Source organism: Amphiura filiformis, chromosome 15, assembly GCF_039555335.1.
Source record: "Amphiura filiformis chromosome 15, Afil_fr2py, whole genome shotgun sequence".
Taxonomy (NCBI): Eukaryota; Metazoa; Echinodermata; class Ophiuroidea; order Amphilepidida; family Amphiuridae; genus Amphiura; species Amphiura filiformis.
This window is the reverse complement of record NC_092642.1, coordinates 36,982,583-37,009,827: the sequence shown is the minus strand read 5'-3', so window position 1 is coordinate 37,009,827 and position 27,245 is coordinate 36,982,583. Positions and strand designations below refer to the sequence as shown.

The window sequence follows — 27,245 nt, the reverse complement described above, 5'->3', positions numbered from 1 at the left end:
TAGTCATATCCACCCTAGAACTTGAATTCCCGAGTGTAAGACTCTGAAGCCGTTGCTAAACTTTTTCAAAATAAGATCAAAATTTCAGTGCTGTATTTTAGTTGAGTCCACCTTGTCCGAGTCCTTGGGGTGTCCGAGTCCGAGTCTTTGATGTCCGATTCCGAGTGTTTTATGTCCGAGTCCGAGTCCAAGGCCTAAATGTCTGAGTCAGAGTCCTTAATAATTAATATCATTATTAAGGCGGAGTTTGTTAGTAACTTAGTCTTTTCCAATCTACCCGCATTTACTCGTCTGGCCTCGCGTATTTACGGGATAAAGTAAGAAAAAACAACAAAAATAAAGAAAGACAAAACCAAATAAGAAAGAATAACTACAGAGAGAGAAAGGAAGAAAAAGAAAGAAAAACTAGACGGAGAAAGAAAGAGACAAAGAAAAAAGGAAGAAAAGAAAGCAAGAAAGAGAAGGAAGGAAGCAACAAATAAAATAAAACAGAAAGAAAGAAAGTACACAACAAAAAGACAGAAAGAAAAGGAAATAAAAAGAAGGAAAGAGTGAACAGTTATTGAGTTAACCAACCCAAAGTGTTTACACTAGACAACACAATGTTGTATAATATTATGATATCATAATAATAAGTTTATGGTACAAATGGGCGTGAAGAGTGCCAAGATTGGCAATTTTAAGACTAAACTTGCCAAATATGAGGTTAATTTGGTCAGAATCCACATCAACATGACGGGATGATTGTATGGATGGGGGATTCGTTCCTCATTCCAGGATCTACGCCTATGTTTACTAGTCGGACGCCTTATATCTGACTAGTAAATGGAAGTTCGACTGTGTTGAGGTATACTTGATCACATTGATCCTTTATAGCAAAATCCACAATAAATGCATAGAATGACAAAAATTACGCATTTCTAAATTATTATTATCATGAGTATTATTATGCTATTTTAATTTTTATGTACTATACTATTATTACTACATGTCTGAAGGTTTTTATCAAGCAAATGTCATTGACTACTGAATTCAGAAGCTCAATGCAACAATTTATTATGGTAAATAAATGAGGATAAAAAGGCCATATTTTGCCAGACTCGAGTCCTATTCCTGGAGCTGAGTCCCGAGCCCCGACTCCGGGTCCAGGTCCTGCACATCCGAGTCCGAGTCCTTCAAAAAGGACCCGAGTCCTGGACTCGAGTCTTCCAGCACTGCCAAACGTGTCCCAGAGTAGGCCTAGTCATACGTACTTAGTATCACTGAGAATTAAAAAATTGTATAATATAGATGTTTTGTTTTATAGACTCACGCTATTATTATGATGCTAACATGGAAAGGCAGAGAGAAACACCGGATTTGGAGTCCCAAAGGGAGGAGAAATAATGAACGGGAAAGGGGACGGCCAGAGGATGATTTAACTACTACCCAACACCCCACTGGTGAACTGTGCAGCAGGTGAGCATTGTGAGTAACGTGACACCACTGCTCTGCTATGCTGCATAGAAGTGCATGGTTAAATTTGAATTATATTTATATTTGCATTAAAAACGCTGTGAACATGCTGGTCGATTTCACATTTTAATTTTATTTCAAGTAATAATGACACACACACAATTCTAAAACATCATCTTTTGCATAGAATTCAATGGGATTTAAAAAGTAAAGTGACAGTTGAAACTCTATTGATAACACTTTTGCAGTGCATGATGGGCTTCCTTAAATCATCATCTAGGGACGGCTAACACGAAATGAACAACATGAAACCAGAATTACGTAATTTGTGGAATTTTAAAATTTATTGTGATTTTACATCAATTTTAAACACACGGATCAAAATAATAAATGTAGGCCCTATGTATAATAATAATAAACCTTACACGAGTAGTTACATCGAGCATAATTGAATTTGATACACGCGCTAATTATGACAACAGTAAACTCGTTGTCATAAACCGAAAGCCTAAACAAAACATCAGGAAACGAGATGATTGCGTGCGCACGGTTTGGAGAGTCAACAAGAATTGTCTAAATTATCTAAACATGGGAAATACATCTCTACCCACGGCGTGCGATTGATGCACGGATAATACGGCGTGCACTCGATGTACGTGTATCATGGCTTGCGGCACTATAATCAATTAGTAAAGGACCAGCCTGTAGACTCCGTAACCAAATCATAGAACAAAAGTTTGAGAGTCATTTTGGGATCTTTCATCATCTTTGATTGTTTCTGAATAAATTTAGCTTGGGCTCACCTCCTGAAACGCCCGATTTTGGTGTCTAATTATATGTTTTCTTGCATGAGATATACAACTACGCAACTTAAAAAACTGTACATGGAACCGATGACCTCCTAATTACAATATGGATGCTTTTGGCAGCCATGTTGCAAAAGAGGTTAGACTTAGGGAGGATCCCTTTAAATATCCGTTCTTTTCCTTCTTTATTCCTAACAAAGTACAAATGAAGCTATTTAATATTAATACATGTATTTGCCATAAGCAACAACAATATGGAATAAGGCATGCAAGTACCAAAAAGTTATACTGTACATGACTAATCTCCATATAGTTGTAGTTAGGAGAGGTCTAAAGTTAGACCGTGAAGTCTAAAGTTAGACCTTGTCTAGCTTGTTTTGTGCATACGGACCGTTGGTTCTAACACTTATAAATGCACAGTTACAATCTTGATTCGCCTGGTGGTCCTTCAATCTCTTCCTCTCCCGCATCTCCGCAATCTGATTTTCCGGTTGTGATATAGCTGTGTGTTTTTCTCCTTTAGAAAAGGGAGAAAAAGAAAAGGGAGAAAAATATAAATAAAAGCTTAAATTCAAAGTTTACATTTATAAGGATTATTATACCCTGATCATTGTGTGAAATTAACAAATAATTATGGATATAAAATTATGGTATCATAGTAAAAGAAGGAAACCAGAATCAATATTTTGATTCTAACATATAAATTTTAACGGCAACACGTTTTATAGTCAGTCGTGAATCGTGATATCCGCATAATGACTAGCGCTAGATGACTATAAACCATCCCTATATATGACCCTTGTATCCCAGCAAACACTATTCACAAAAGGTTACAAAAGGTCGCCAGAAAACGTTTAAATGTCAGGTTATATAAAGTGTACATAAAAGCTCATAAAGGGCATAAAACATTTTCATAACATTCCAAATCTATTTTGAATACTTACTGTCAAATATTCTTACATAATAAATGTCTGCAAAAATATTTTACAACATTTTGAAAACATTCTGTTGTAGTGTGGTTTCATACAAAACGTTTTAAAAACGTTTTCATGACCTTTATATAAAATAACCCGTCATTTAACGTTATTAAAACGTATTTACCGACATCAAAGCCTTAAAAATAACCTTTTGTGTTTGCTGGGTAGTAACTTACGCGATTAGCTGAGCACGAGGCAGCTTCGCATTGTACATAATTCGATAACGTGATCAATATAATACAAAGGAACGGTGTACAGATGTTTGCTATTCGGCAGTATGCGGTAATCGTGATTATTATTTATATCCGACTTTTGAGCGATACACGGATGCAAAAATACCCGGATGCAATACAATATTTTTTCTCTGTCAGTTTTTCAGCAAGAACGGATGCAGAAATTTTTTATTCAACTATAAGACAATGAATAGGCCGTCACAGCTTACAAAAAAGTGGGTAGTGGTGAAGCCAACGGATGTGGACACAAAACACATCAAGGATATCTCGAATATGAACAACTGGAAAGAAAAAAAGCAAGTAAGCTTACAGTTTACACCACATCACATCACATGAAATGAATTGTGACGGTACAATGAACAGTCTGGAGTTGTTTGTATAACATGTATAACTCGATAAAACTTTCGTGGTCGATTGTCTAAACAGTGATCTGAGGAAGTCATGCATGTACGAGTACTATTGATTGGGATTGCCGGACTGGTGGTATGGAATAATTCTAATGTGTTGAAATATTGTAGGCGATATCTTAGCGCTATTACATTTGTCAGAAGAGAGACTATATTTATCCACACCACTCTTCGCCATACATACATTCTCCCAGCCACATTTCCCTAACATAATATGAAATTTAAAAAAGAAGGAAATTTAATTTATAGGCAGAGGCGGGGCTCGAACTCACGCTGCATTGCGCCGCTATCACGTATTATATACCATATGACCAGCGCCTTAGACCGCTCGACCACGAAGGACTTGATAGTGTCATCATGAACATTTAAACATATAATATTAATAAATCGCAACTTCATTACTACATCATATTTTGGAATTTTATCTGCTTAAAACATTAATGTGTATTATAATAAAGCTACCATTATTTATATTGTAGAATTCTCAAGCGCATAGAGACAATTAATACGAGGGCTATATATACATAATACATAAAATCGATTTTGATATCGGCCACGTGCTCTGCTGTGCATGTGGTTTCCCGCAGTGGCGGAAGTTGTATTACGAAGTACATCCGAACTCCATTTTGAAGCAAATGTTTTTGCCAAGGCATTGGATTGTTCCAGTTTGCATCCTAAATCCACATTAGACCCCTAATTTTATTTACGAAATCAAAAGATTAGATTATTATAACAACAAAACGGTATTCTTTTGTCGGGTCTAATGTGAAAATTACATGAAATAATTACAGTTTTTACAGAATTAATTTTCACTTAATTCCAAAAAAAAATGGCGTATATAAGATTGAAATAAATTCTCTACCTTCTATACTAGATCAATTGTGACGCAAGTTGTTATCAAACATTTTTTGTGATAGATGTACAGTTAATATTCATATATTCCATTACCTATCTGATGGTACAGTTTTTACACAGAAAATATTTATTTGAAAAACCTGCCACTCGGCTTTTTCCGGAAAGGTCACAGGGTCGCCGTGACCTGTGCAATAATTACAATTAAAATTTTTCTTATTCTAACTGCAAGCGTTTCTAAAATGCATTATGGCGAAATGTGGTGTAATATTTATCCTATGCTTGTAAGCGGTGGCAACAGGCGATGGCCAAATAGAGTATTGTATTTTGCGTCAACAGTGAATAACACGGTGAGAAATTTGCTTTCAAAATTGTCAAACATGGTCGTCTACATGTATAGGCCTACATGTATGTACATTACTAACATAGGCCACTGAATCACGGCAGTATATAGCCGGGGGGTCACTGGGTTATCAGGGTTTTTGACCTCATAAATAATTATAAATCATGCAGGTAGGAGAATGGAAAATGGTTGAAATTAAGGGAAAGCAAAGTTTTGAATTACCATTTCTATGTTCATCATAATTATATTAGGCAGTCTGAAGGAACACAATCTATTTCTGTTCTGGTTTGAAATTGAAAGTTGTATAACAACACGGTTCAAAATTTTTGTTCTGAATTGGAAAATCTCTCTTGGTATTTAATAGCCATATGAGTGAATTTAGCACATGTTATCATCATGGGATGGACACGTGATGCTTTGTTTGGTAAAATTATAATAGGCCTAGTCATATGAGTGAATTTAATTGTCAATTTCAATATTTTGGCAACATGGTTCAAACATTTTGTTCTGAATTGGAAAATCAGTGTCTTTGTATAATAATAACCATATGAGTGATTTTAATTTCAATCCGTTTAGCGCAATCATGATGGGCGTAGACACGTGATGCTCTCTCTGGGTAAAATTATAATAATAGTCATAATATGAGTGAATTTCATGGTCAATTTATCGCAATCATCATCATGGCCGTAGACGCGTGATTCTCTCTCTTGGTATATAAAAGCCATGTGAGTGAATTGAATTGTCAATTTCAAACTTTTATACGCAAGCATCATGACGTGGACACATGATGCTCTAATTTTGGAAGCCATCCGAGTTTTCTATTTGGATAAAACGAATCACAACAAAAAAAGAGTAACTTCAACGCTATCGTCTATGTCGTCTATGAAAAACAAAACGGCCTTTAAAAATAAATAGATAAATAAATACATTTTAAAATATGAATAAAAAATGGGTTTAATTATGTGTTTTTGACCTTTATTACAAGTTCAATCCAAGGTTGTCGGAGTTCAAATAGATTAATAAAGGAGTTGAATTGTTGAATATATTGGATGTCATTTATAGACAGGCATGAATTATACACAAAGTAAAAGGGCTTTTGCTGGCAGAATTTGCTTCTCTTTTTTCTGTCTTTTAATTCACTGCAGGTCATGTGGTTACTTCGAGACAGGTGGTAGAAGGGAGGACATCTTGCGGGATCTGCAACAGAAAGCCCGTAATTACCATGCCTATGACAGTGGATGGAGTATATTTTGAATTGTAACCTGGCTCTATGGGGAGGAACGATCTTTGTTAGAGCACAAGCATTAAGGTTAAACAAAGTGTTGAAGGGCTTTACCTCCAGAAAAAATATGTTATTACCTTATACGTAAGAAAATATGTCTACTTATCATGTGAAATAAAAAAATCCGGAAAAAAATGTGTGAAAATGTGTTTTTAGCCTATTTTTTAGCTCTTGTCAAGCACTATTATTCGATTTGTTTACAAGCGCCAAGCAACTGTCGTCAAGGAGAGTGATTGACATCTTTATTATTAGAGAAGAATGGAATCTGTATAGTTCATGAATATTCATGTAGTATTTATACAACCTGTATCCCAGCCATTTTTGCTTAGCTATCATAATCGTTCATATAAGACGCCCATATGATCCATGGTGTTAAACTGATATTCAGCAACTTTATATCTCTCGATCTTTGCGATCCGAAATATTGAATTTCAACTTTAGGCACATCTCTAGCAAGATAATTAAATACCTGTCACAAATAGAGGTCTTGAAATGTTACTTGCAACGTTAAAAATGTGAATAGAGAACAAATCGGGTTCAAACATGCTTCAAAAATATAGGTAATTGTCAACGCCTACTACCAGAATAGCCGGAAGAGGGCAGACTTCATAAGGGAGTGTTCATAATATATTTTAGTGGGGACAAAGAATTTGGAACTTATTTCGGGAAATGTCCTGGGTTTTGGTTTTTTTTTATTTTATCTTCCTGTTCGGGTGTTTCGGTTGGCACATTTTCGGGGCATTTTCATGCACTTCACAGGAGTTTTTTTCGTGGCTTCTCTGTAGCTGTCGTGTGTCTTTTTCCCCACGTACAGGGTATAAATAATAAATGAATAATAATATATGAAAAAAAGAATCTGGAACTTCAACGTCAAAAACAAAACAAAAACAAGACAAACTGTACCCTGCTAAAAATATCAACCCCTATCCTCTCTGAGAATAAAATAATAAGACTCCAACCTCACCTGCAAAAAATATTTTTCGGGGGCCGGATAATTTGGGATAAGTTCGGGCCTATTTTATTGCGACAATTTTCAAAATCTATAAGGTGAAATGTGTCGTGGGGATGTGCGGCAGATTTGGGGTGCATTTTCAGCCATTTAGTTTAGACTCTGTTGTATTTTTAGCCATGATTTTATTGACCCTCAGTGTCATGAAAATTAGGTTTAAGAAGGGTATTTTTCAATAATTTTATCGAAAAAGTAAAAATTTGCGACTTTTTTTCAGTCCAAAAGTTGATACAATTTTGGGTCTGTTTTATTCAAATTTGGTTTAAAATCGCATCCTTACCCAACTTGAGAAGGTTCCCCGGGGTGTGTGCAAATTTGCAATTTATAGGCCTACACTCATCATTAGTAAGCCTAAAATCAAAGTGTTAATACCATTAACACTACCATGGCCCGTTTTGTCGTGATGACTGGCTTCCAAAATGTAGGCCTATTTTAAATTATAAATCTGGTCCCGCTAGAGGTGTGTTTTTACCCGCGGAGGTCTCTCCCTCGGGTTCGTGGATGTGCCACAGTTTTGGGGTAGGCCTACCTTTTCAACGACTATGATGGGTGGGTTTACAGCGAAGACCAACTTTTGGGCGCATTTTGGCAAAAGTGCCCTTAAAAACGCGTCAAATTAGGCCATATGTGGGTGACTTTGATCCCCGCGGTACAAATGTTTTGAAGAGACCCGCCCTGAGGTGTTTTTATAAAAAAATGGTCGGGCCTGCTAAAAACCTCCCGGAATCAAGCATGGGTAGGCATACCAAAATGCCTTGAGACCCCCCCAACCCAGCGCCGGGACCTCCATGACATGATATTCTCCGCGAGTCCACCAGAAAATATAAAAATATAACATTTTGATAGGCCTACTAGGCCTATATTTGTCTGTAAACCTTTCTTGTAGTTGTAGGCTACCGCGTATGTCTACCGTGATGACAGTAGCGTAGCTGCCGGGGGGGGCAATTGCAAAAATTGCCTATTTGGGCCCCCGCCCCCTAGTGCAAGGAAAAAAAGGGGAAAGAGGGGGGGGGAAGAGGAAAAAAAGAGAGGGTGAGAGGAGGGGCAGAGAGATGGGGAATCCAAACGATATGCAATACAGCTCAATAGGCCTACCATATATTATTTATCAATAAGCCTGGCAAAAATTGTCTATTTGGGCCCCCGCCCCCAGTGGGAAAATTTGGTGGATTTGGGCCCCGCCCCATAGGGCCTACAGTCTTGCCCCTCCTGGAAAAATCCCAGCTACGCCGCTGCGTGATGATGTTGCAAAGTTGCGGAAGTTCATTCATAAATTTCCCATTTCCACTCGACAACAACAGGCCAGCACGCAGCGCGCAGTAGCTAATCCCCGAGCTAATCAGAGACATGTGCGTTTCTCTTTCAACAGAAAATATGTGACCATGTGACTGACACGATGTAGGCCTACGCTTCAAATAATTATGCTCTCGGCGTCGAAAGTATGAAAATGAAAAATATTTATAATGAACACTCCCTTATTTAGCCACACCTCTGTTCCTTTCTCGGGTTGCCTGGTATATATCAGCAAAATCCTACACCTATCGCCTTCCCTTGGTAAAATCCCTGATAAAAACTCGTGATATTGAAATTGAATTTCAGCGCCAGAACTTCCGTCATTCTAGCATCATGGATGGATATGCAGTGGCGCCCCTAGGGGGTTGGGCAGTATTTCCCCAATATTTTTTCTTTCCCACTCAGTTTTTAGGCAAAATCCCCACAATTATGTAATTTTCCACTTTTTGCGGCAATTTAGTGCAATGATTTCCAAGTGACCCCGTCTCAAATTCACTTCCCCCATGCCCCGCGAAAAAATTCTGGTTCCGCCACTACGGGTATGGCCATAGCTAGGGGCTTTCCCACCCCACCCCAGTTGCCCTTGGTTATGCTGGACGTATGAGAAATTTAGAGCTTGTTCAATTCCACCAATTTTAGAAATTTTAAAGGTATATACAGTGTATATAGCCTATTAAAACGGATCACAGTCAAATAAAATATCGTAGGCCTAATAATTTTACCACTGGCATTTATTGAGCTGCTCACTTCTTGAAAATTATATGGTTTAATATTGATATTATACAATTGAGCTCCTTGTCAAGCTCCTCAGTACACATAGGAGAGTGACTAACTGAGCTCCCGCTATTTTCAGAAATGAAGGCCTGGCCTATTAAATGAATAATTAGGATTGAGGCAGCCTTTTGTTTCATTTTACAGAACTTTTTATTAATCCCCAAAAATTAGTGTTTTTTTTTTAATGGGGAGTAGGCTTTTAAAACGAAATTCAAATTTGGCAATATTTTCCATTGCTTAACGAATTGATCTGCGTGAAAATGCCTAAACATGTGGCCAGAGCGGGATGAGTGGTATAAAAATCTTAACTTGTGAGAAAGGACGTAGGCCTATGGGGTTGTATGAGGCTGTGGATCACGAAATGCCCCTTTAATGTGTGCTAGGTAAAGTCATTCTTCCTCCCTTTCGACTTGCCAAAATTTATTCCCTCCCCCGGCCCCGGCTTGCCAAAAATTGCTTTCTCGAAAGGCTGTGCAATCAGTACCGGTATTAGCCTACTAATTAGGCCTATAAGCCAAAATTTCCAAGCGACTCGCTAAAAATCGCTTGCCTCCCGTCTCGGCCAGCCAAAATCGCTTGTCCGCACCCCTGGACTGCCAAATTTTGTGGCCCCTCCCCTTGGCCTGCCAAAATGCCCCCACCCCTTTGCATATGCCTAGGCCTATATGCCAATTTTTGGGATCCCCAATTTCCATACCCATACCTTAAATGGATTTCTAAATATCTACCTGTTGCAAGCGCAGCAAGCATGAAAATGTGCACATTTTTTTCGCGCCCTAACTACCCCCCCCCCCACATTTCCCCTCCCATGCACCAGGTTCATTGGCGCTAGATTTTAAGCTAGAAAATACCTAAATATTTTAAAATCCAAACTCGGCAACACCCGGCGGCAACACCACAAATAGAGCCCGTTGTACATGTCGTACGTAAACAGCGTGTGTAAAAAAAAATGAGAGTGCCACTTTTGTCCAAAAAATTTCGAATTTTGGCCTTGAGCAGCGACAATCAGAGGTAAGAAAAACACAGTATGACGCAGCTTGAAATATAGAATCACTATATCAATTTTGAAGTTTGTACTTCAAAGCACAAGCCGAAACGAGGTGAAATGGTTCTAAAAAAATATTGATTTCGCTGTATCTTTTTATCGCGAAACTAGACAATTTGACAGCAGCGAGTCGGAAAAATAGCAAATATCTCAATTTTCTGCTATCGAAATAAAAATTTAAATAGCACCTGTATATAGAAGAGGGTTTATAGAAATAATGTAGGTCAGAATTTTGTCTATGAAATCGTGCACGGAATTATTATTACTGGTTACAAAACGACATACAAGTGGAGGCCATTTTACTTCAAATTCGGCCAACATGTAAGCTTACTAAAACAAATCGAGACAAGCAATATCAAGAATGAATATGCACATTCTTTTATTGACTTGTTTGTAATGTGCGTCGTAGTTCCCAACAAAATCGCCACTTCCACTGAGAAATTATGGCCTTGTTCCCAAAAATCTTGATGCTCCGGATATTGAAAAAAATTGAAATGTTTGAAAAGTACATTTCTTTTTGAGCCAAGTGGAAAATTCAAGCATAATAATAACCCTTACACTTTCAGCTTTTAGACGTAGTTTGCGTTTTCTCTCTACGATATTTATTTCCAGAAATAGATAATTTTAAAGGGGGCTACATGCAGTCTCATTCTGGATCGATCATTACAAAGTTTAGTATAACCTTAAGGAAACGGTAACTTCTCTAATGGTGAAAAATTTTATTGTGTATAACGGCTAACTACATTTAGAGCATGTACAGATAACGAAGAATCTTCATCTACATTAGATACATTGTATCCTTCAAATGGAGTATTGTTGCACCTTAATATGGCGAGGAGGCGAACCAAAATGCTAGTTGTGAACGGGAAGATTATATATTATACAGTTCTTCACGCGAGTAAAAAATAGCATAAGCAATTATGGAAGCTGTATGCTAACAAGTCCATGTCAAAAATGCTTCTACGAATGGAGCTGCAATAAAGGATAGAGGAAGATCATTCCATAGCTTGATGGAAATGCCAATATTTATTTTGTACCACTGATTGGGCTTATATTATTCTTGGGCAATATGTCCATGTCAAATAATAGAAGAAACAGATGAAGGAAGCGGTTGCAGGAAACTGCAGAATTATCTTGGTGTCATCAATGGATCATTTTAGTGATAAAATGTCAAAAATGCTTCTACGAATGGAGCTGCAATAAAGAGGAAGATCATTCCATAGCTTGATGGAAATGTCAAAATTTATTTTGTACCACTGATTGGGCATATATTATTCTTGGGCAATATGTCCATGTCAAATAATACAAGAAACAGATGAAGGAAGCGGTTGCAGGAAACTGCAGAATTATCTTGGTGTCATCAATGGATCATTTTAGCGATAAAATGTCATACATTAAATGCTGAAGCGATCTGAAGGCAATTGAAGTGAGTGGATTTATCTCGGAGTAGCTAATTAACCAAACTCGTTGCTGCATGAATTATCTTTTAGGTGTCATAGCACATCCGACAACTTGACTTTTGCTAGTTGGAGAAATAACGGCAAACTTTTGCTAGTTGGAGAAATAACCCCAAATTCTATGGGGTAGAATTCAAATTGAAGAGAAATATCGGTTATCATATCAAACTTTTATAGATGGTCATATTAATAAATCAAGGGAAATTTGTGTATTTGCAGATAGGGGTGCGCAGGTGCAGAGTCCGAATAAAATTTATTTACTGGGGGAAAAATTATTCATCAATTAAATTATTGCAAATTGGCAATGTTTTCAATCAAATTACTTTTTACACTATACGTTTTGTCACCTAACTATTCTCCGACACAGGTTGGGGGTAGTCTGTTAACATAGGCAGAAGGAAATGCATATAATATATTACCTATTGTTAATGGCTAGTCGAGCGGTTATTACCAAATTTGGTAAAACAAACCTGCATTGTATAAGGCAAATAATTTTTTCTGTATCTATCAAACAAAGACTGGATCTTCATTATCATCAAGTTAAACATGTGTGTGTGATTAAATGTTGTAATAATTGTATCTATCAAACAAAGAGAATAATTTGTCATTAATTGAATTACAGTATCATCTATTATGGCATACTTATAATTTCACCGCCTCGTAAGTTTCGCTTATAGACTGTAGGTAGTTACTAACAGAGGCATAAGGATATGCATATAACATATTACATATAGTTAATGGCTACATTGAGTAGAGTGATTATTATGAAATTATAAAAACAAATTCATGGTAAATGATTTCTTATTCGTATCTACCAGAACTCTTGTACATTATTATTATGTTTTCATGGTTTTAGTATATTAAGGTGTGTATGGTTCTATCATGCGTATTTTTTATGTATACTATTTTGTTCAGCATGTAGGCCCTATTTTTAATTTTAATTTTTATTTTAGTGGGTGTAAATTTAAGATTCTGTGCAGCGCCGCGCCTTGAGGATGTTTTTACATCGTGGGCGCTTTATAAATCCCATGTATTATTATTATTATTATTATTTCTTCGTTCCAATTACGGCAAATTAACCTTTAAAATTGCAGTTAAATTAAGCACCTTTTGTCCCAGTAGAGATTCACTGATAGACCAGGGGTAGTCATTTAAAGAAGCAAAAAGAATTTCATATAACATAATTAATGTACAATGCTATAAGAGTGTTATCAAGTTTGGTAAAACAAATGATTTTCTTTTTGTACCTATCAAACAAAGAACAATTCTTCATTATTATTAAGTTTGGTAAATCAAAGTTATGAATTTAAACGTACTGTAGGACAGATTCGTTCACCATGTATGGCAAATTGACCTTATATAGTTTCATTTATCGGTAAATTGGTCACTAAAACATTTGTCCTAGTTGGTATGTACAAATAGGCTATGTGTAGTCCGAAACAGACGGAAATTCATAGATTACATGTATAGTAATGTTTTTCGGTATGTCAGTGTTTTAAATAGGTTATCACCTAGTTGTTACTCCTGAAGCAGAAGGAAATTCACAATTTTTACAATGGTAACTCGTTAATAAGTAATAGTAGGCCTATTAAGCTACTAAAACACTCATTCATGTTAATTGACAGTGGTCAAAATATGAGAAGTAGACACTCACTCGACAGTAGCATAATTATCTCATCTCACATGTTCAGAAGGAAGGAAATTCAAATAATTCAAAACAATCCTTGTGAAGTTATAATAGTCAGTGGGTTTTGTTGTTTCTTTTCGGGGTTTTCTCGTACGTGAATGTACCAGATGGCCAAAACAAAGCATTGGCAGGCATTCTTTTCCACTAGTACTGCATAAGAATGCTCACTAGGTAGGACTGTTGATCCAATCAGTCAAGTTAAATCCTAAACTTTTTAGCACCAACATTCGTCACCACCAACAATGGCAGGTTTATAAGTTGGGACAAACTATTTTAAGAACACCATAAGGGAGATTATAAACAAGGAAGGGAAAGACAGCCAAGAGCTCGCCTTATTTGTAAAGCATAAAAATCTCGAGGGGTGGTTTGGCAATTTCCTTGCATGTGATGACAAGGAACTTGGGTGGCAGTTTTGGATCATTTTCTAAAATGATCGATTTAATGTACAGAATTATACATGTACTACATTAATAAATTCGATTTAGTAGTTCCAATATCCGTAGGCATCTACCTACTGGGTATTTGGCATGGGTATATTTACCGATGTCCACTATGTAATCTGAATATGAATATAATTGGAAAATGAGAAAGGTATCAGCCATTTAATTTCTTTTGACGCGCTAGATGACTGCCTAGCGAATTCATGTAAGTCCGCGGCATTTTATATTCTCTCCATTGGTATTATGGAGCTTTTTATTTCCTCCTCCGAGGAGATGATCGTGTAGAGGATTGCCTAGCGAAATATTTGTCCATTGGTATATAGAGCTTTTCCTCCTCGATAAGGAGTTGATCGCTAGATGAGTGCCTAGCAAAATAGTTCCCAGTGTGTTAAGGGGAACTCTTGGGTTATAGGCGCAACTAGCTTCCCAGTAATTGTTGGGAGGCTCGGTCGGGTATTTACTCCGTTCGAAAAAGTTGTCCAGAAATCATTATTATTTGGCTGATTCCAGGGAATTTTCTAAAAACATTGCTTGAATAAATTATGCGTTCTTTCTGAATGGCTGACCAGAGGCCCAAATTTTGGTGTAAGTGTTTTCGTCATTTCAGTGTCTGGGATAATCGTGATTATTATTTATATCAGACTTTTGAGCGATACACGGATGCAAAAATACCCGGATGCAATACAATATTTTTTCGATAGAAAAATATTGCACTCGTCTTCGACTCGTGCAATATATTCTTGTATCACACCCAAAACCATTCAATATTATATAACTATTACCTACCTATACATTACTAACACCACCAGAAGTACGATTACCAGAATACAGATTACGATCACAAATACTATTATTATCATCGACGTATTTGAAGACGAGACTAATCCTGCGGGAATAAAATGGAAATAGTAAATTGTAAATACTACGTTGGGAGAATGGGATATTCCATTTAAATTCCACACTACCCCTGTGGAAGATTTTGGAAACACCTTCCACAGGGGGAGCATGTTTTGCAAACGTAATAGGTCAGAGTTAATCATTTTGAAACCCATACTCTCCGTGTATTAAGGCTTTACCTTCCACAACTGGAGTGAGTATTTCAAATGGAAGTTACCCAATTGTCTATTCTATTCAAAACTTGCACTCCCTCTGTGGAAGACTTCTAAATATAGCCCAATGTTAGTATAATATAAACCTATTTTACTGTATCGGAAGACTATGTCTATATTAGATTCCATATAGTGCAAAGATTTACTTTAAATGGATAACAAATACTAAAATCTTGCCAAATCATTTACCACACTTTGATAACAGTACCAAATACTAGTAGCAGGATCCAATTTTCAAACTGGTTTTTAAGTAAGTGGAGTACCCGTATAATAGATGAACAAATATCAAATCAAGGTGAGTCTCTACCATAAACTATTATGTTTCATTCAATAAACGACACATTTGCTGTTCATAAAATAACAATCATTACCTAATGACATTCCATCTTCAATTTCAGGCGTAAAATTTGGCGTTGATGTTGTCGATAAAACCCCAAATTGATCTTCCACTGAAATAGTAAGGAACAATTATTTAATCTTAACTAACTGGTGAGTGGCTGGTTCTTTACCAGAGTGAGGATGTGAGCTTCCTCCACCTTCCTAGCTCAATTTCCCTCTTCTCTCCTTTCTGTCACTTTAATCTAGCTATTTTTATTTGTTCTTCTTTTCGCAAGCCAGTTTGCTGGGATATGTAAGCCAACCTAGTTGGCTTGGTTAGTTACAAATTATTGTTCCATCCTTGGTTTGTCTAGGACTACAGGGGCGGATTTAGGGGGGGGGGGGGCGCAGCCGGCGCGCGCCCCCTCTATTTTTTGACTAGCAAAAGGCGCCGGCCTAACTTAAAAATACAAAATATGAAAGAAATTTAAAAAAAATGAAAAAATTCGATCATGAACAGCAAACAATGGGCCAAAACCGTTGAGTTTTCTAGGGAGTAACCCCCTTAACACCATTTTTTCGTCATCGACCAAAAGGCGCCCCCTCTATCAAAAATTCCTGGATCCGCCCCTGGACTAGGCTTCCATCCAACGATCAGCCAGATCAAGGGACACGTAGACGTAGACTTTAACAGATTTAACCACATTTTAAAACTGAACCATAATGTTTAACAAGTCAAATAAAGAATATAAAATATCTTATATTCGGCTTTTTTTAATAGACCAGCATTTGCAATATTCATTTGGGCAAAGTCTCATAATCTACGGGCACTCGTCAATATTCACGGGGTTTTGACCAGAAGGCCCGGTTTATTTCTAATACTGGTCCCTTTGATTAACAAAATTAATCATGAATGGAACATATTATTTGTACTTTTTATTGACTTTGCTTACCACAAATAACCGCAGCTGCATATTCACCATGTCCTACATAGTCAGGGCAGATATCGTCAACCCAATTAGGTGTGTGTCGGCATAATACTAAAGCTTCTTCATGTCCATCGCATCGTACTTTCTTCAATGAATGTCTTGTTTTTAAATCAAATTCAATTCCAAACAATTCAGACGCGACTGCGAATGCCCATCCGTCGTACCCTAGCTGATGACATACTACATTGGATTCCACATCCGTCCACATAGTGCCTTCTTCAGAGCTAGCACAAACATATCCCCAGTCACCACGAAATTTTATCTGCAATAAGCCTTCTTTGGAAGTTTTGCCACCGACTAGTCTTACTTCTGGAATTGGTTCTTCGAGAGTAAACAAAAAATAAAGCAAATTAGAGGCAATCGAAATCCGACTTCAACCTATACACACAGATAAAGGGTGTTTCTATATGGTTTAATGGGGACAATAAAAGAGAAATAAAAACGGTGATGACGATGGTAATGATGATGTGATGTGATGATGATGATGATGGATGATGACGATGATGATGGTGGTGGTGGTGATGATGATAACGAGGATGCTAGTGATGAGGATGGTGATGATGATGATAACGAGGATGGTGATGATGGTATGTTGACGATGATGACGAGGATGGTGGTAATGTGATGATCATATTGATGATGTTGATGATGATGGTGATGACGATGATGAATATGATGGTGATGATGATGATGTGATGATGATATTGATGATGGTGATGATGATGGTGTTGATGATGATGTTGATGACGATGGTGATGACGATGGTGATGATGATGGTGATGATGATGATGGTGATGCTGGATGATGATGATGATGATGGTGATGGTGGTGATGGTGATGATGATGATGATGATGGTGGTGATGATGATGATGATGATGGTGGTGATGGTGATGATGATGATGATGATGATGGTGGTGATGGTGATGATGATGATGATGATGATGATGATGATGATAGTGATGAAGATGATGAGGATGGTGATGATGATGATGATGTTGATGATGATGATGATCATCATCATAATTATGGAATAATGACAACGTTTAAAGTCATGTTACCATTACAGACGATAGCAACTTCAGCCCCTTCTTTGCATCCCTCGTAAAGCTGATCACCCCATGCTGAGTGAGGACAGTCTTGAATATTAGACTCATCTCCTTTACAACCTATATCTTCAAGCCAAAATGTCCAAGCTCTAGCTTCAGTATCAAACAATTCTAATGGCGCTGCATATGAGAAACCTTCTACGAATCCCAGCTGACGACAAGCTACCAGGGTATCATTGTGATCCCACGATTTGTTACATATATTCCCTGCTAGGCCATTGAAACTAACTTGTAGAATTCCTCTTGTTGGAGCAGAACCACCAACCAATCGAAGCGATATGTGTGTGGGAACTGTACAAAAATAAAATTGATATTTGAGTTCCACATATTTCATTAATCGCTAGGGTGTGCGTGCGGAAAGTAAGTGCAAACTATGGAGCTCTAGGGGCTGTAAAAAAAAAAAAATGATTTCGAATGTTATGAAAACGTTGTATAGCGTTTATATACTCTTTATATAAACCTATATTTAAGGCCAAGTAAAAATAAAAATATGTTTCTCGGCCGGGTTTTTAAAAATTAGGAGGATGAGGGGTTTTATATGTTCTATTTTTTATTGGAAAACGACGCTAAACACATGTATTTGGCACCATATTTTGGGTATTCGACATGCAGATTGATATCTGAGAAAAAGGAGGAGGCCCTTTTTATTTTATTGTTTTGAGAGGTGGGTGTTTTTCAACAAGTTATAACTGAAAGTTTACAAAATAAAAAGAAATTTGAAAAATCTTCTAAAAAGGAGGAGGGCGCGGACGAGAAACATGTATTTTTTTTACTTGGCCTAAACGTTTTCTGGCCACCCTTTCTTACCTATTACGAATAATTTCGAAAACGTTTTGTGTTTGCTGAGTACCTACTTACTCAGCCAATATCCACGAAAGTGTCAAAAATATCACAGACGGCGTTATGTGATACCGACAATGATCACTCGGTCTGATTATAGCACCTCAAACAAACTTTAAATTATGACATGGTTGTTTGATGGCATGTAAAACTAAAGTCATTTTAAAGAAAAGTTGAACAATGGTGGCGCTATTTATCTTAAATCTAGTTTGCATCCTTAATACAAAGGGTAGACACTTGTATAATGATAACATCAGAAAAAGACTAACAAATGGCAACGAAATTTTCAAAAAAACCTTTTTATCATGAAATGTGAGGAATACATGTAACTCATTATTTGGCTAATTTAAATTGAAAATATATGTAAATAGCGCCCTCAATTTGCAAACAAATGTACAGTTTATATATAAAAATTACCACAAAAGAGCAGAAAAAGATGAATTATTTCATAAAAAAACGTTAAAATGTTAAAAATAGTTAAAATATATGTTTATATTAGTGTGATAGCTGTTGGTATTGTCCAGAATGGAACATCAGAATTGAACATTAGAATTGAACATTATAACGTTTTGTCACAAAAATTAATAATTGATCACATCAAACAACCGTGATCTGATGAGATTTCAAATTTATCAACATCCACAATTCGCCCAAAATATCACTTAGCCCTACGATGGTCTTGCACTCTGTCCACGAGCTGAATTTTAACATAAAATACAAAGGCATCCCACCTACATAGACGACTTGAAATAAAATAGCCCAGTTTTAGCTTACCGTCACACGCCAAAGTAATGTCGTAACATCTATCGCCAGGGATATTTAGATATCCCCACATGTAATGATCGCACGATTCCAGATCGCTTTCCGTGCCGTTACAATCCGCACCTGTCAGCAATATTTGACCAGAACCTTCGCCATATGCACCCGGTGCTAAATGATGTGACCACTTTGTAAACCCAAGTTGTCGACAAGCTACTTCAGCACTTTTCCCGTCCCACCTTATGCGACTTAATCGAGGAGAGCACACACGACCCCATTCACCGTTTAATCCAAGTATTTCTAGCCGTCCTTCAGTGGGAAGAGATGATCCAGCCAGTCGAGTTGGTCGTGGCATAGGCGTAGAGTCTTAAATAATAATAATAATAATAATAATAATAATAATAATAATAAAAAACACCTTCAAAGAGTTTTAAAAATATGATTTCTATTAAAACATTAATTATATTATAATTATATTAATAATTATATTATAATTATATTATAATTATTATTATAATTATTATTATAATTATATTATAATTATATTATATTATATTATATTATATTATATTATATTATATTATATTATATTATATTATATTAATTAATTATATTATATACCCACCCTTAATGAATGACCGAAACTTGAGATTATAATCAGATCTACTGGACTTTATGAGTGGCATTATTTCACATCTCGGATGCATTATCAGGCGAACTGATGTTAGCGCGGCAAAATTTTGTTGACCTGTGATGCGGATGTTGTGTCACAGGTCGAATATGAGCCAAACCTATGAGGGATCTTCTTGAACAATAAATTGTTGCTGCCCAGTTGTTACGCAGCCCGCCTCGCTTGTTATTAAGCAAGTAAAGGCTCCTCCCGTCTTACATAAATCGCTTCCTTGACTCCCTATCTCAAACCATCTGCTTTCACGATCTAATATTTTGACATTCTTGTTGTGTAGGTCATCATATCCAATGTCGTTACACTGAATTGCGTACACAGTGTTGCTTTGTTTGTCCTTTTGTTGTGTGTCCTTAGGGACTAGTGCTTGTCGCAAGGTGTTCTTTGGTGTGAATGACACTGGGATTCCTCGAAAAATTCTTATCATTAAATGGACATGCACCATAACAGTTTGGACTTTCTTCTCCTATAAATAAGCCCTAATATTTATCATACAGTAGTACATTATTGAACTAAAGTCTGCACAAAAAGTGACGCAGCTGTTAGAAATACGCCTATAGCTTCAGAACTAATAACTGTTTCCACAATATTTCTACATAGAAATAAGGACGATTTATTTACGCGCATTTTGATACCCCATTTGTCAAATGTCGTTCAACATTAAAGGGGGGTAACCCTATCGGTTTAGGATATGGATTCTCTTCAAACTTACATACAATGTCAAATATTGTCCCCTTTATCAATCTATATGAGAAAACGGGAACAATTTCAGCATAAATGTGAATAATTAGCATATTAGCAAGCCAATACACTGGTACGCGTGAATTGCATTCTGGTCAGGCATCCCGAAACAACGGCCGAGCGCATGTCCCGGTGGAAACAGGAAGTGTTCGCCTTGGCACTGAAAACCGGCTCGCCCCTGTACACTTTTATACCCTCTATTCATACTGATTAATCTTAAAAAACATTACATATCACTGCGCTCATTATCATTCTTGACAAGATAGCCCATGCTGTATTTACTTCGCTTAATTATTTCTTTATTTTTAGCTATATGATGCACATTTTCACATATTTACGATTTTTCTTTGTTTTATTTTTTAACTAATTTTTTAATGGGGGGAGGTGCTCTCATAATTTTTTTCATATTCCTCGTATCATGCCTGACAATATAGGTCATGTTTCCTTATTTATTTCGCATCTTATGTATTTCTTTATTTTTGTTTTTGTTTTATATCATTATAGCGCCATCTATAGTTTGACATTAGGGGCCTATTTGATGTATTTTGCGGACGAATTGGTACTGGGGTGAAGTCTTCCGAATCTATTCCGATTTCATTCTATGACTACCCAAAACTCCCGTGTCGTGTAAAATGCGAACAACTGGTAACCTGTAAAAACCGCTGTGTTTCATGATTTCTCCCGAAATACATCGACTTGGAGCGTCAAATTTCAGGACAGTAATGAGAAAAATAGCATCTATTATTTGATACCAAAACCTCATCAACAATGAAAAAAATCGGGGGGATGATGCTGTCGATCGGGTTACGGACCTTTAACAACACAGTAGTGCTTTTAAAGAAAAATACCCGATTTTAAAAGTTGCCGTTTACAGCGATCAATGGTTATTACACAAGCATTGTGACGTAAAACCCTCTATCATTTATCTTCGCGCTTGGCGTATCAATATGCGCGTAAATAAATCATCCTTCTTTCTATGTTGAAATATTGTGAACACAATTATTAGTAGTTCTGACGCTATAGGCGTATTTATAACAGCTGCATTACTTTTTGTGCAGTCTTTAGATTAAATAGCATAGACTTAGAGAGTGCTGGTGATTGTATTGTATATTGTATTGTATGAATTTTGCTTCAAAGGCATATCCCAAATTTGACATATGATAAACCGTTTTGGAATAATGGTCATTCATTAAGCGGGGTAGTTACTTATGTGTTTTTATCAGAAAGTAATACACTAAATGGAACCGTCTTTATGTATTAATTGTTCAATCAGAGTACGTTCAATCAGAGTACGCCGTCTCTATCCCTACTCTTCTTGACTAAGCAAACATAAGGATGGTTAAAGGGCTGAAGATCATCTCGCTCAATATATGTTCTTTATATGCAAAATTAGAGGAACTACGCCTGTTAGTTATTGAGTGTAAGCCTGATGTCATTGCTTTAATGGAGACTAAGCTCAATTATACTATCTGCTCATCAGAGCTGGACATTCCAAATTTCAATCTTCACCGAAGGACAGGACCCGAAATGGAGGGGTGTAGCCATTTATGTCAACAGCCAACTTTCTTATACACTACTTGAGCCTATTCTACCGGAAACATCAGAAATGTTATGGATTCACCTTTCATTACCAAAAACTCGTCCAATTCTTCTTGGAGCAGTTTATAGATCAGAAATAGAAACAAACTTTTGTGAGACTTTTGAAATTGCTTTACATGATGTATTAGAATCAATAAATAAACGTAAAATTCCATGTGAAATAGTGTGCGTAGGAGACTTTAACTTCAACCAATTTGAAACAAATACTTCTCAATGGAGAAATTTTGAAAAAACAATGGGTATTTTTAAACTTCAACAAATCATAACAAAAGCAACTCGTATAACTAAGAACACTAAAAGTTGCATTGACCATATCTGGACTAACAGGCCACACATGTACTCAAGTAGAGATGTAAATACCTGTACACTTAGTGACCATTCACTTATTTATGCTGGAAGAAAAAATATTACCATCAAACGTCAGTCCAAAATTATTGAGGCTCGATCTTACCGCCATTTTAATGAGACCAAATTTGCAGCTGATCTTCAAGATATCAACTGGGATCCTGTTGGCACGGCTGATAGCCCAGACCAAGGTTGGGACAAGTTTGTTGATTTATTTCTTCCAGTATGTGATAAGCATGCTCCTATAAAGAGGATCAAAGTATCTGACCAACAGCCCACATGGATCACTAATGATTATCTAAATTTGAGACGGCAGAGTCAAAAAGCTCGTGAAATTGCTGAGAAATCCAAATCCTCAGCAGATTGGGAGAAGGCAAAACTTCTCAGAAACAAAGTTAATAATTTGCGCAATAAATTGAAATCCAAGGATCTTCAGCAAAAACTTAATGAAACAAAAAGTGATCCACGTGGACTTTGGAAAACACTTAAAACCGTATTACCTGGTAAAACCAAAAGTGATATCCCTGCTGTTAAAACGCAGGATGGAATTGTTAATGACAAACAACAAGTAGCTGATGCTATGAACAATTTCTTTTCTTCTGTTGGTGAAAAATTAGCAGAAAAGTTTGACAATGTTGATGATAAATATTCTAATCAAATGTCTACTTTTAAGGGTAATCATTTTAAATTTTCCCCCATAACTGAGGAGCAGGTTTTTAAGTGTCTCAAGTCTCTAGATACAAAGAAAGCAACTGGTTTAGATGGTATTAACAGTCGGCTTCTCAAAGCAGGGGCTGGTCCCCTTACTACTCCTTTGACTAAGTTATTCAACAACAGCTTATCCAGTGGGCAGGTCCCTCAAAAATGGAAATTATGTAGAGTCACTCCCTTATTCAAAGAGGGGTCCAGAGACGAGGTCAACAACTACCGTCCAATTTCTGTTATTCCTGTTGTTATGAAAACTTTTGAACGCCTAATTCATAATCAGTTGTATGCCTTTTAAGTCAACATAATTTGCTCTCTTCACATCAATCCGGATTCAGACCCAAACATTCCACACTTACCACTTTGATCGATGTTTCAGAATACATCCTCCAGAACATTGATGCTGGCCATTTTGTTGGAGGGTCTTTATTGACCTAAAAAGGCATTCGATACGGTCAATCATGCCATTCTTATTCAGAAGCTTACATCTTTTGGAATTTTGGGTCTGGAGCTGGATTGGTTTAAATCTTATCTTAGTGATAGAGAGCAGGCAACTAAGATTGGTAGTACTATTTCTGCATTCAAATGTGTCAGCTTTGGTGTGCCTCAAGGTACAATTTTGGGCCCACTTCTATTCACGATGTACATCAATGATCTGCCTCTAACTGTGTCCAGTGATACCAAAATCACGCTTTATGCTGACGACACGGCCGTTTTTCGCTCATCAAAAGACATAAATGAGATCAATGTGCATCTTAATGATGATCTTAAACGAATTACATCGTGGATGGAAGTGAACAAATTGACCTTAAATGCTAAAAAAACAAAAGCCATGCTTTTTTGTTCAAGTTATTTTAATGCAAGGGTTGATGAGCTAAGTCTTTACATGAATAGGGAACAACTTGAAAATGTAAATCAATGTAAATACCTGGGAGTCATTCTCGACCAAAATCTAAAATGGGAAGCACAAATTAATCAAACTTGTTTAACAGTTTCGAAATACATTGGTATGTTGTACAGAATCAGGGAATGGCTATCTGCTAACCACATGAATACAATTTATAAAGCTCTTATTCTTCCAAGATTGACTTACTGTGATACTGTATGGGGAAATTGCAATAACACGCTTCTGAATAGGATTGAGCGTCTCCAGAACAGGGCTGGGAGGGCCATTCTTAAAGTTCAGTCAGGACACCATCTTCTTTAATCAGGGAAAAACTTAAATGGAAGCCTCTTAGCAACCTTAGACAAGACCATCTGTGTCTTTTAACTTATAAATGTATTGCTGGTTTTGTTCCAAAGTATATGCAAACAATTTTTACCTCTGTGAAAACCAGTCATCGTCACAATACACGTGGTAGCGCTCATGGCAATATTGCACTTAATTTCAAACCCAGAATTGAAGCTGGTAGACGCTCATTCTTATTCAGAGGGGCTAAGGCCTGGAATTCACTAGATCCTAAACTGAAATCACCTCTCCCAATTAGCACAGCAACTTTCAAAACAATATACAACTCTCAATTTTATGATTCTTAAATAGTAGCCTTTAAATTTGTTTCATATTTTGGCTTCATTCGTTTATTTTGCAAAACAAGATTTGTTTGAGTTATATTTATACTATCATGCTATGCCTACTATTTTGTGCAATCAATTTCCATATTGAATTATTTGTATTTGACATTAAATTAATTATTTTGTTTGTATTTGGTGCAATCGATAGTTTTGAATAATATTAATGTTTTATAGCTATGCTGGTTCATAGGTTGATTTTTGTAGTGTTTTATCTTTTAAGTAGTTTTAATGCTTATTGGGTCCCCATATTATTTGATCCTTTATTCTATATGCTTTGCCTATGTATGTAGTATTAATAGTATTTTAAACATGTTGTAAAGTTACATTGTAATTTGATTTATTTTGTAAACATTGTATTTATCTAAATTTGCAATATTATCATGTATTTGAATGTATTTAGTATTTTTAAAACCTTAATAATTATGTTATGTAAATGTTGTATTGATCCCTGGGCCTCAAGGAAGAACAGATGATTAATTGTGTTTTCAACTGATTGAGTGTCCCAGGTTAAAGAAGAAATAAAACAAACAAACAAACAAACAAACAAAAGCATATCTCAACGAAAGAAGAAAATGATTTAATTTCATCTTACCATTGCACACAACAGCTAATAATATCGCAGAGTAAGGACAGCTGGACGCACCCCACAGACTCGAAGATTGGCAACGTTGAATCAAGTTTTCATTTTCATTGCATCTTCCAACCGTCATCGAGACAATTCCAGCATAAGCAGCATAAGGAGATTCAACTCCAAAAAGTTGCGGTGAAACCTGGTATGAGTGAGAGATGTCTCCGTATGATATCCTAACTCTCGACAAATCCTTTCTCCAAGGTCTTGTTTGTGCAGTGTTTCATCACAAATGTGTCCCCATTCGCCACGGAATTGCATCTCCACCAGACCTTCAGAAGGACGTGAACCACCCACTAAACGAAGTGGCAAATGTTCGTCACCTGTGAACAAATGAACAAGAAACTTGGTAAAATGGGATTGAGTGTTTAAAAATGATACTTTAGCAAAGAATATGAAACATAAATTGTGTGCTAATTATCGCATCACCTGAAAGGTTTGGTGGGGAACAGATTCTTAACATTCTGTACATTTGTGCGCGGGTGTATGTATATCGATCCTGTTGGCACAACTTCGGTAATCCGCATATATGTGACCGTACACCACGAATGAGCCGTAAATATCCTCAATTGTATTCTGAGTTACAGTGTAAAATGGGCATGAAGGTCATATTCATAGGTATTTCAATTTGGTGCTACGTGTATCTCATTAAATGAGGTACACGTAGCACCAAATTGAGGTGCCTATGAATACGACCTTCATGCCCATTTTACACTGTAACTCAGAATACAATTGAGGACATTTACAACTCATTCGTGGTGTACGGTCACATATTTCGACGTGACTTGGCGTGTTGAGGTTGGGCTTGGTAGGGGATGTCATAAGGTGATGTTGGTTGCTGGTAAGTACAGTTACCTGAAATTGTAATTTTATATGTCAAGGCATTACCAAATTCCTTTTTTGATCACCGTGGATTGCCTATATAAAGTTCCAGATGAAACTGCAATATGGTGTCTAGAAGATGTGATTTTTATCACCTAGACCTCTGTTACTTGGAATGATAAATGGTGTCATTGTAAAACAAAACTCCGTACCATTAATATACCATTAATAAGATTAAAATGATTACAATGCAGACATTACTAGCATTTCATCATATGATTCATTACAGAGATTTAAAAAACCGTACCATTGCAAACTACTGCTAGGTATTCAGCACCGGCCGCCTGATTGCAGTAGAAGTTATCACCCCACGCATATGTCTGGCACTCGTCTAAGCCTGCAGAGTTTCCGTCACAATTCAGTGGTTCTGGCGCTAACCTTAACATCTGAGTGCCGTGGTAATAACCCGCAGGAACTTCATCAGGAATTATGTTCCTGTGTGATACTAAGTAAGATGTCCCATTGGTATAGCCGAGTTGCCGACAAACTATCTCGCTGTAGAAATTTGAAACTGGGTAGGCCGTTCTAGACATACACCGAACCACGTGTCTTGAAAGAAAACTTCTACTCCGCCCTCCGTAGGAACATTGCCTCCAACTAACCGTACAGGTAGTGGAGATTCTGGCCCTGTATAAGAAATAATACACACTACCAAATGTAACTATTGTAAGAGACATAAAGATTGCGTTCACACCGATAATGAATATTAATATTCAGCAATGGATATACCATATCATAAGAATTTGTAAACGCTTTTTGAAAGGCATTTATATCATGTATATTGCTCGGACAACATCATATCATTGGCAAGCTAATATTATGAGGACAATGAAAACGACTTAAAATTGATATTCCGCAAAAACCAACTGTAAGCGGTGAGTTCCTTCGAACGTCATATCATTGGCA

The 27,245-nt window shown here is 36.7% G+C and overlaps 1 protein-coding gene across 1 annotated transcript; it reads right to left on the bottom strand.

Annotated features, from left to right (window-relative positions):
• Positions 1-1,557: 1,557 nt before the first annotated feature.
• Positions 1,558-26,828, bottom strand: LOC140171576 (neurotrypsin-like). The gene is made up of 8 exons (XM_072194852.1): positions 26,587-26,828; positions 25,422-25,780; positions 19,198-19,548; positions 17,536-17,874; positions 16,441-16,797; positions 15,541-15,618; positions 14,847-14,946; positions 1,558-2,778 (listed from the first exon to the last, which is right to left on the bottom strand). The coding sequence occupies exons 2-8, from the start codon at positions 25,537-25,539 to the stop codon at positions 2,682-2,684; spliced, it is 1,440 nt and encodes a 479-aa protein (XP_072050953.1). The 5' UTR covers positions 25,540-25,780; positions 26,587-26,828; the 3' UTR covers positions 1,558-2,681.
• Between the last annotated feature and the right edge of the window lie 417 nt (positions 26,829-27,245).

Coding starts and splice junctions, on each gene's coding strand:
- LOC140171576 (XM_072194852.1), bottom strand. CDS start 25,539: ATGACGGTTGGAAGATGCAATGAAAATGAAAACTTGATTCAACGTTGC. Junction 19,549..25,421: donor ATTAGCTGTTGTGTGCAATG/GTAAGATGAAAT, acceptor TTATTATTTAAG/ACTCTACGCCTATGCCACGA. Junction 14,947..15,540: donor TGAAGATGGAATGTCATTAG/GTAATGATTGTT, acceptor TTATTCCCGCAG/GATTAGTCTCGTCTTCAAAT.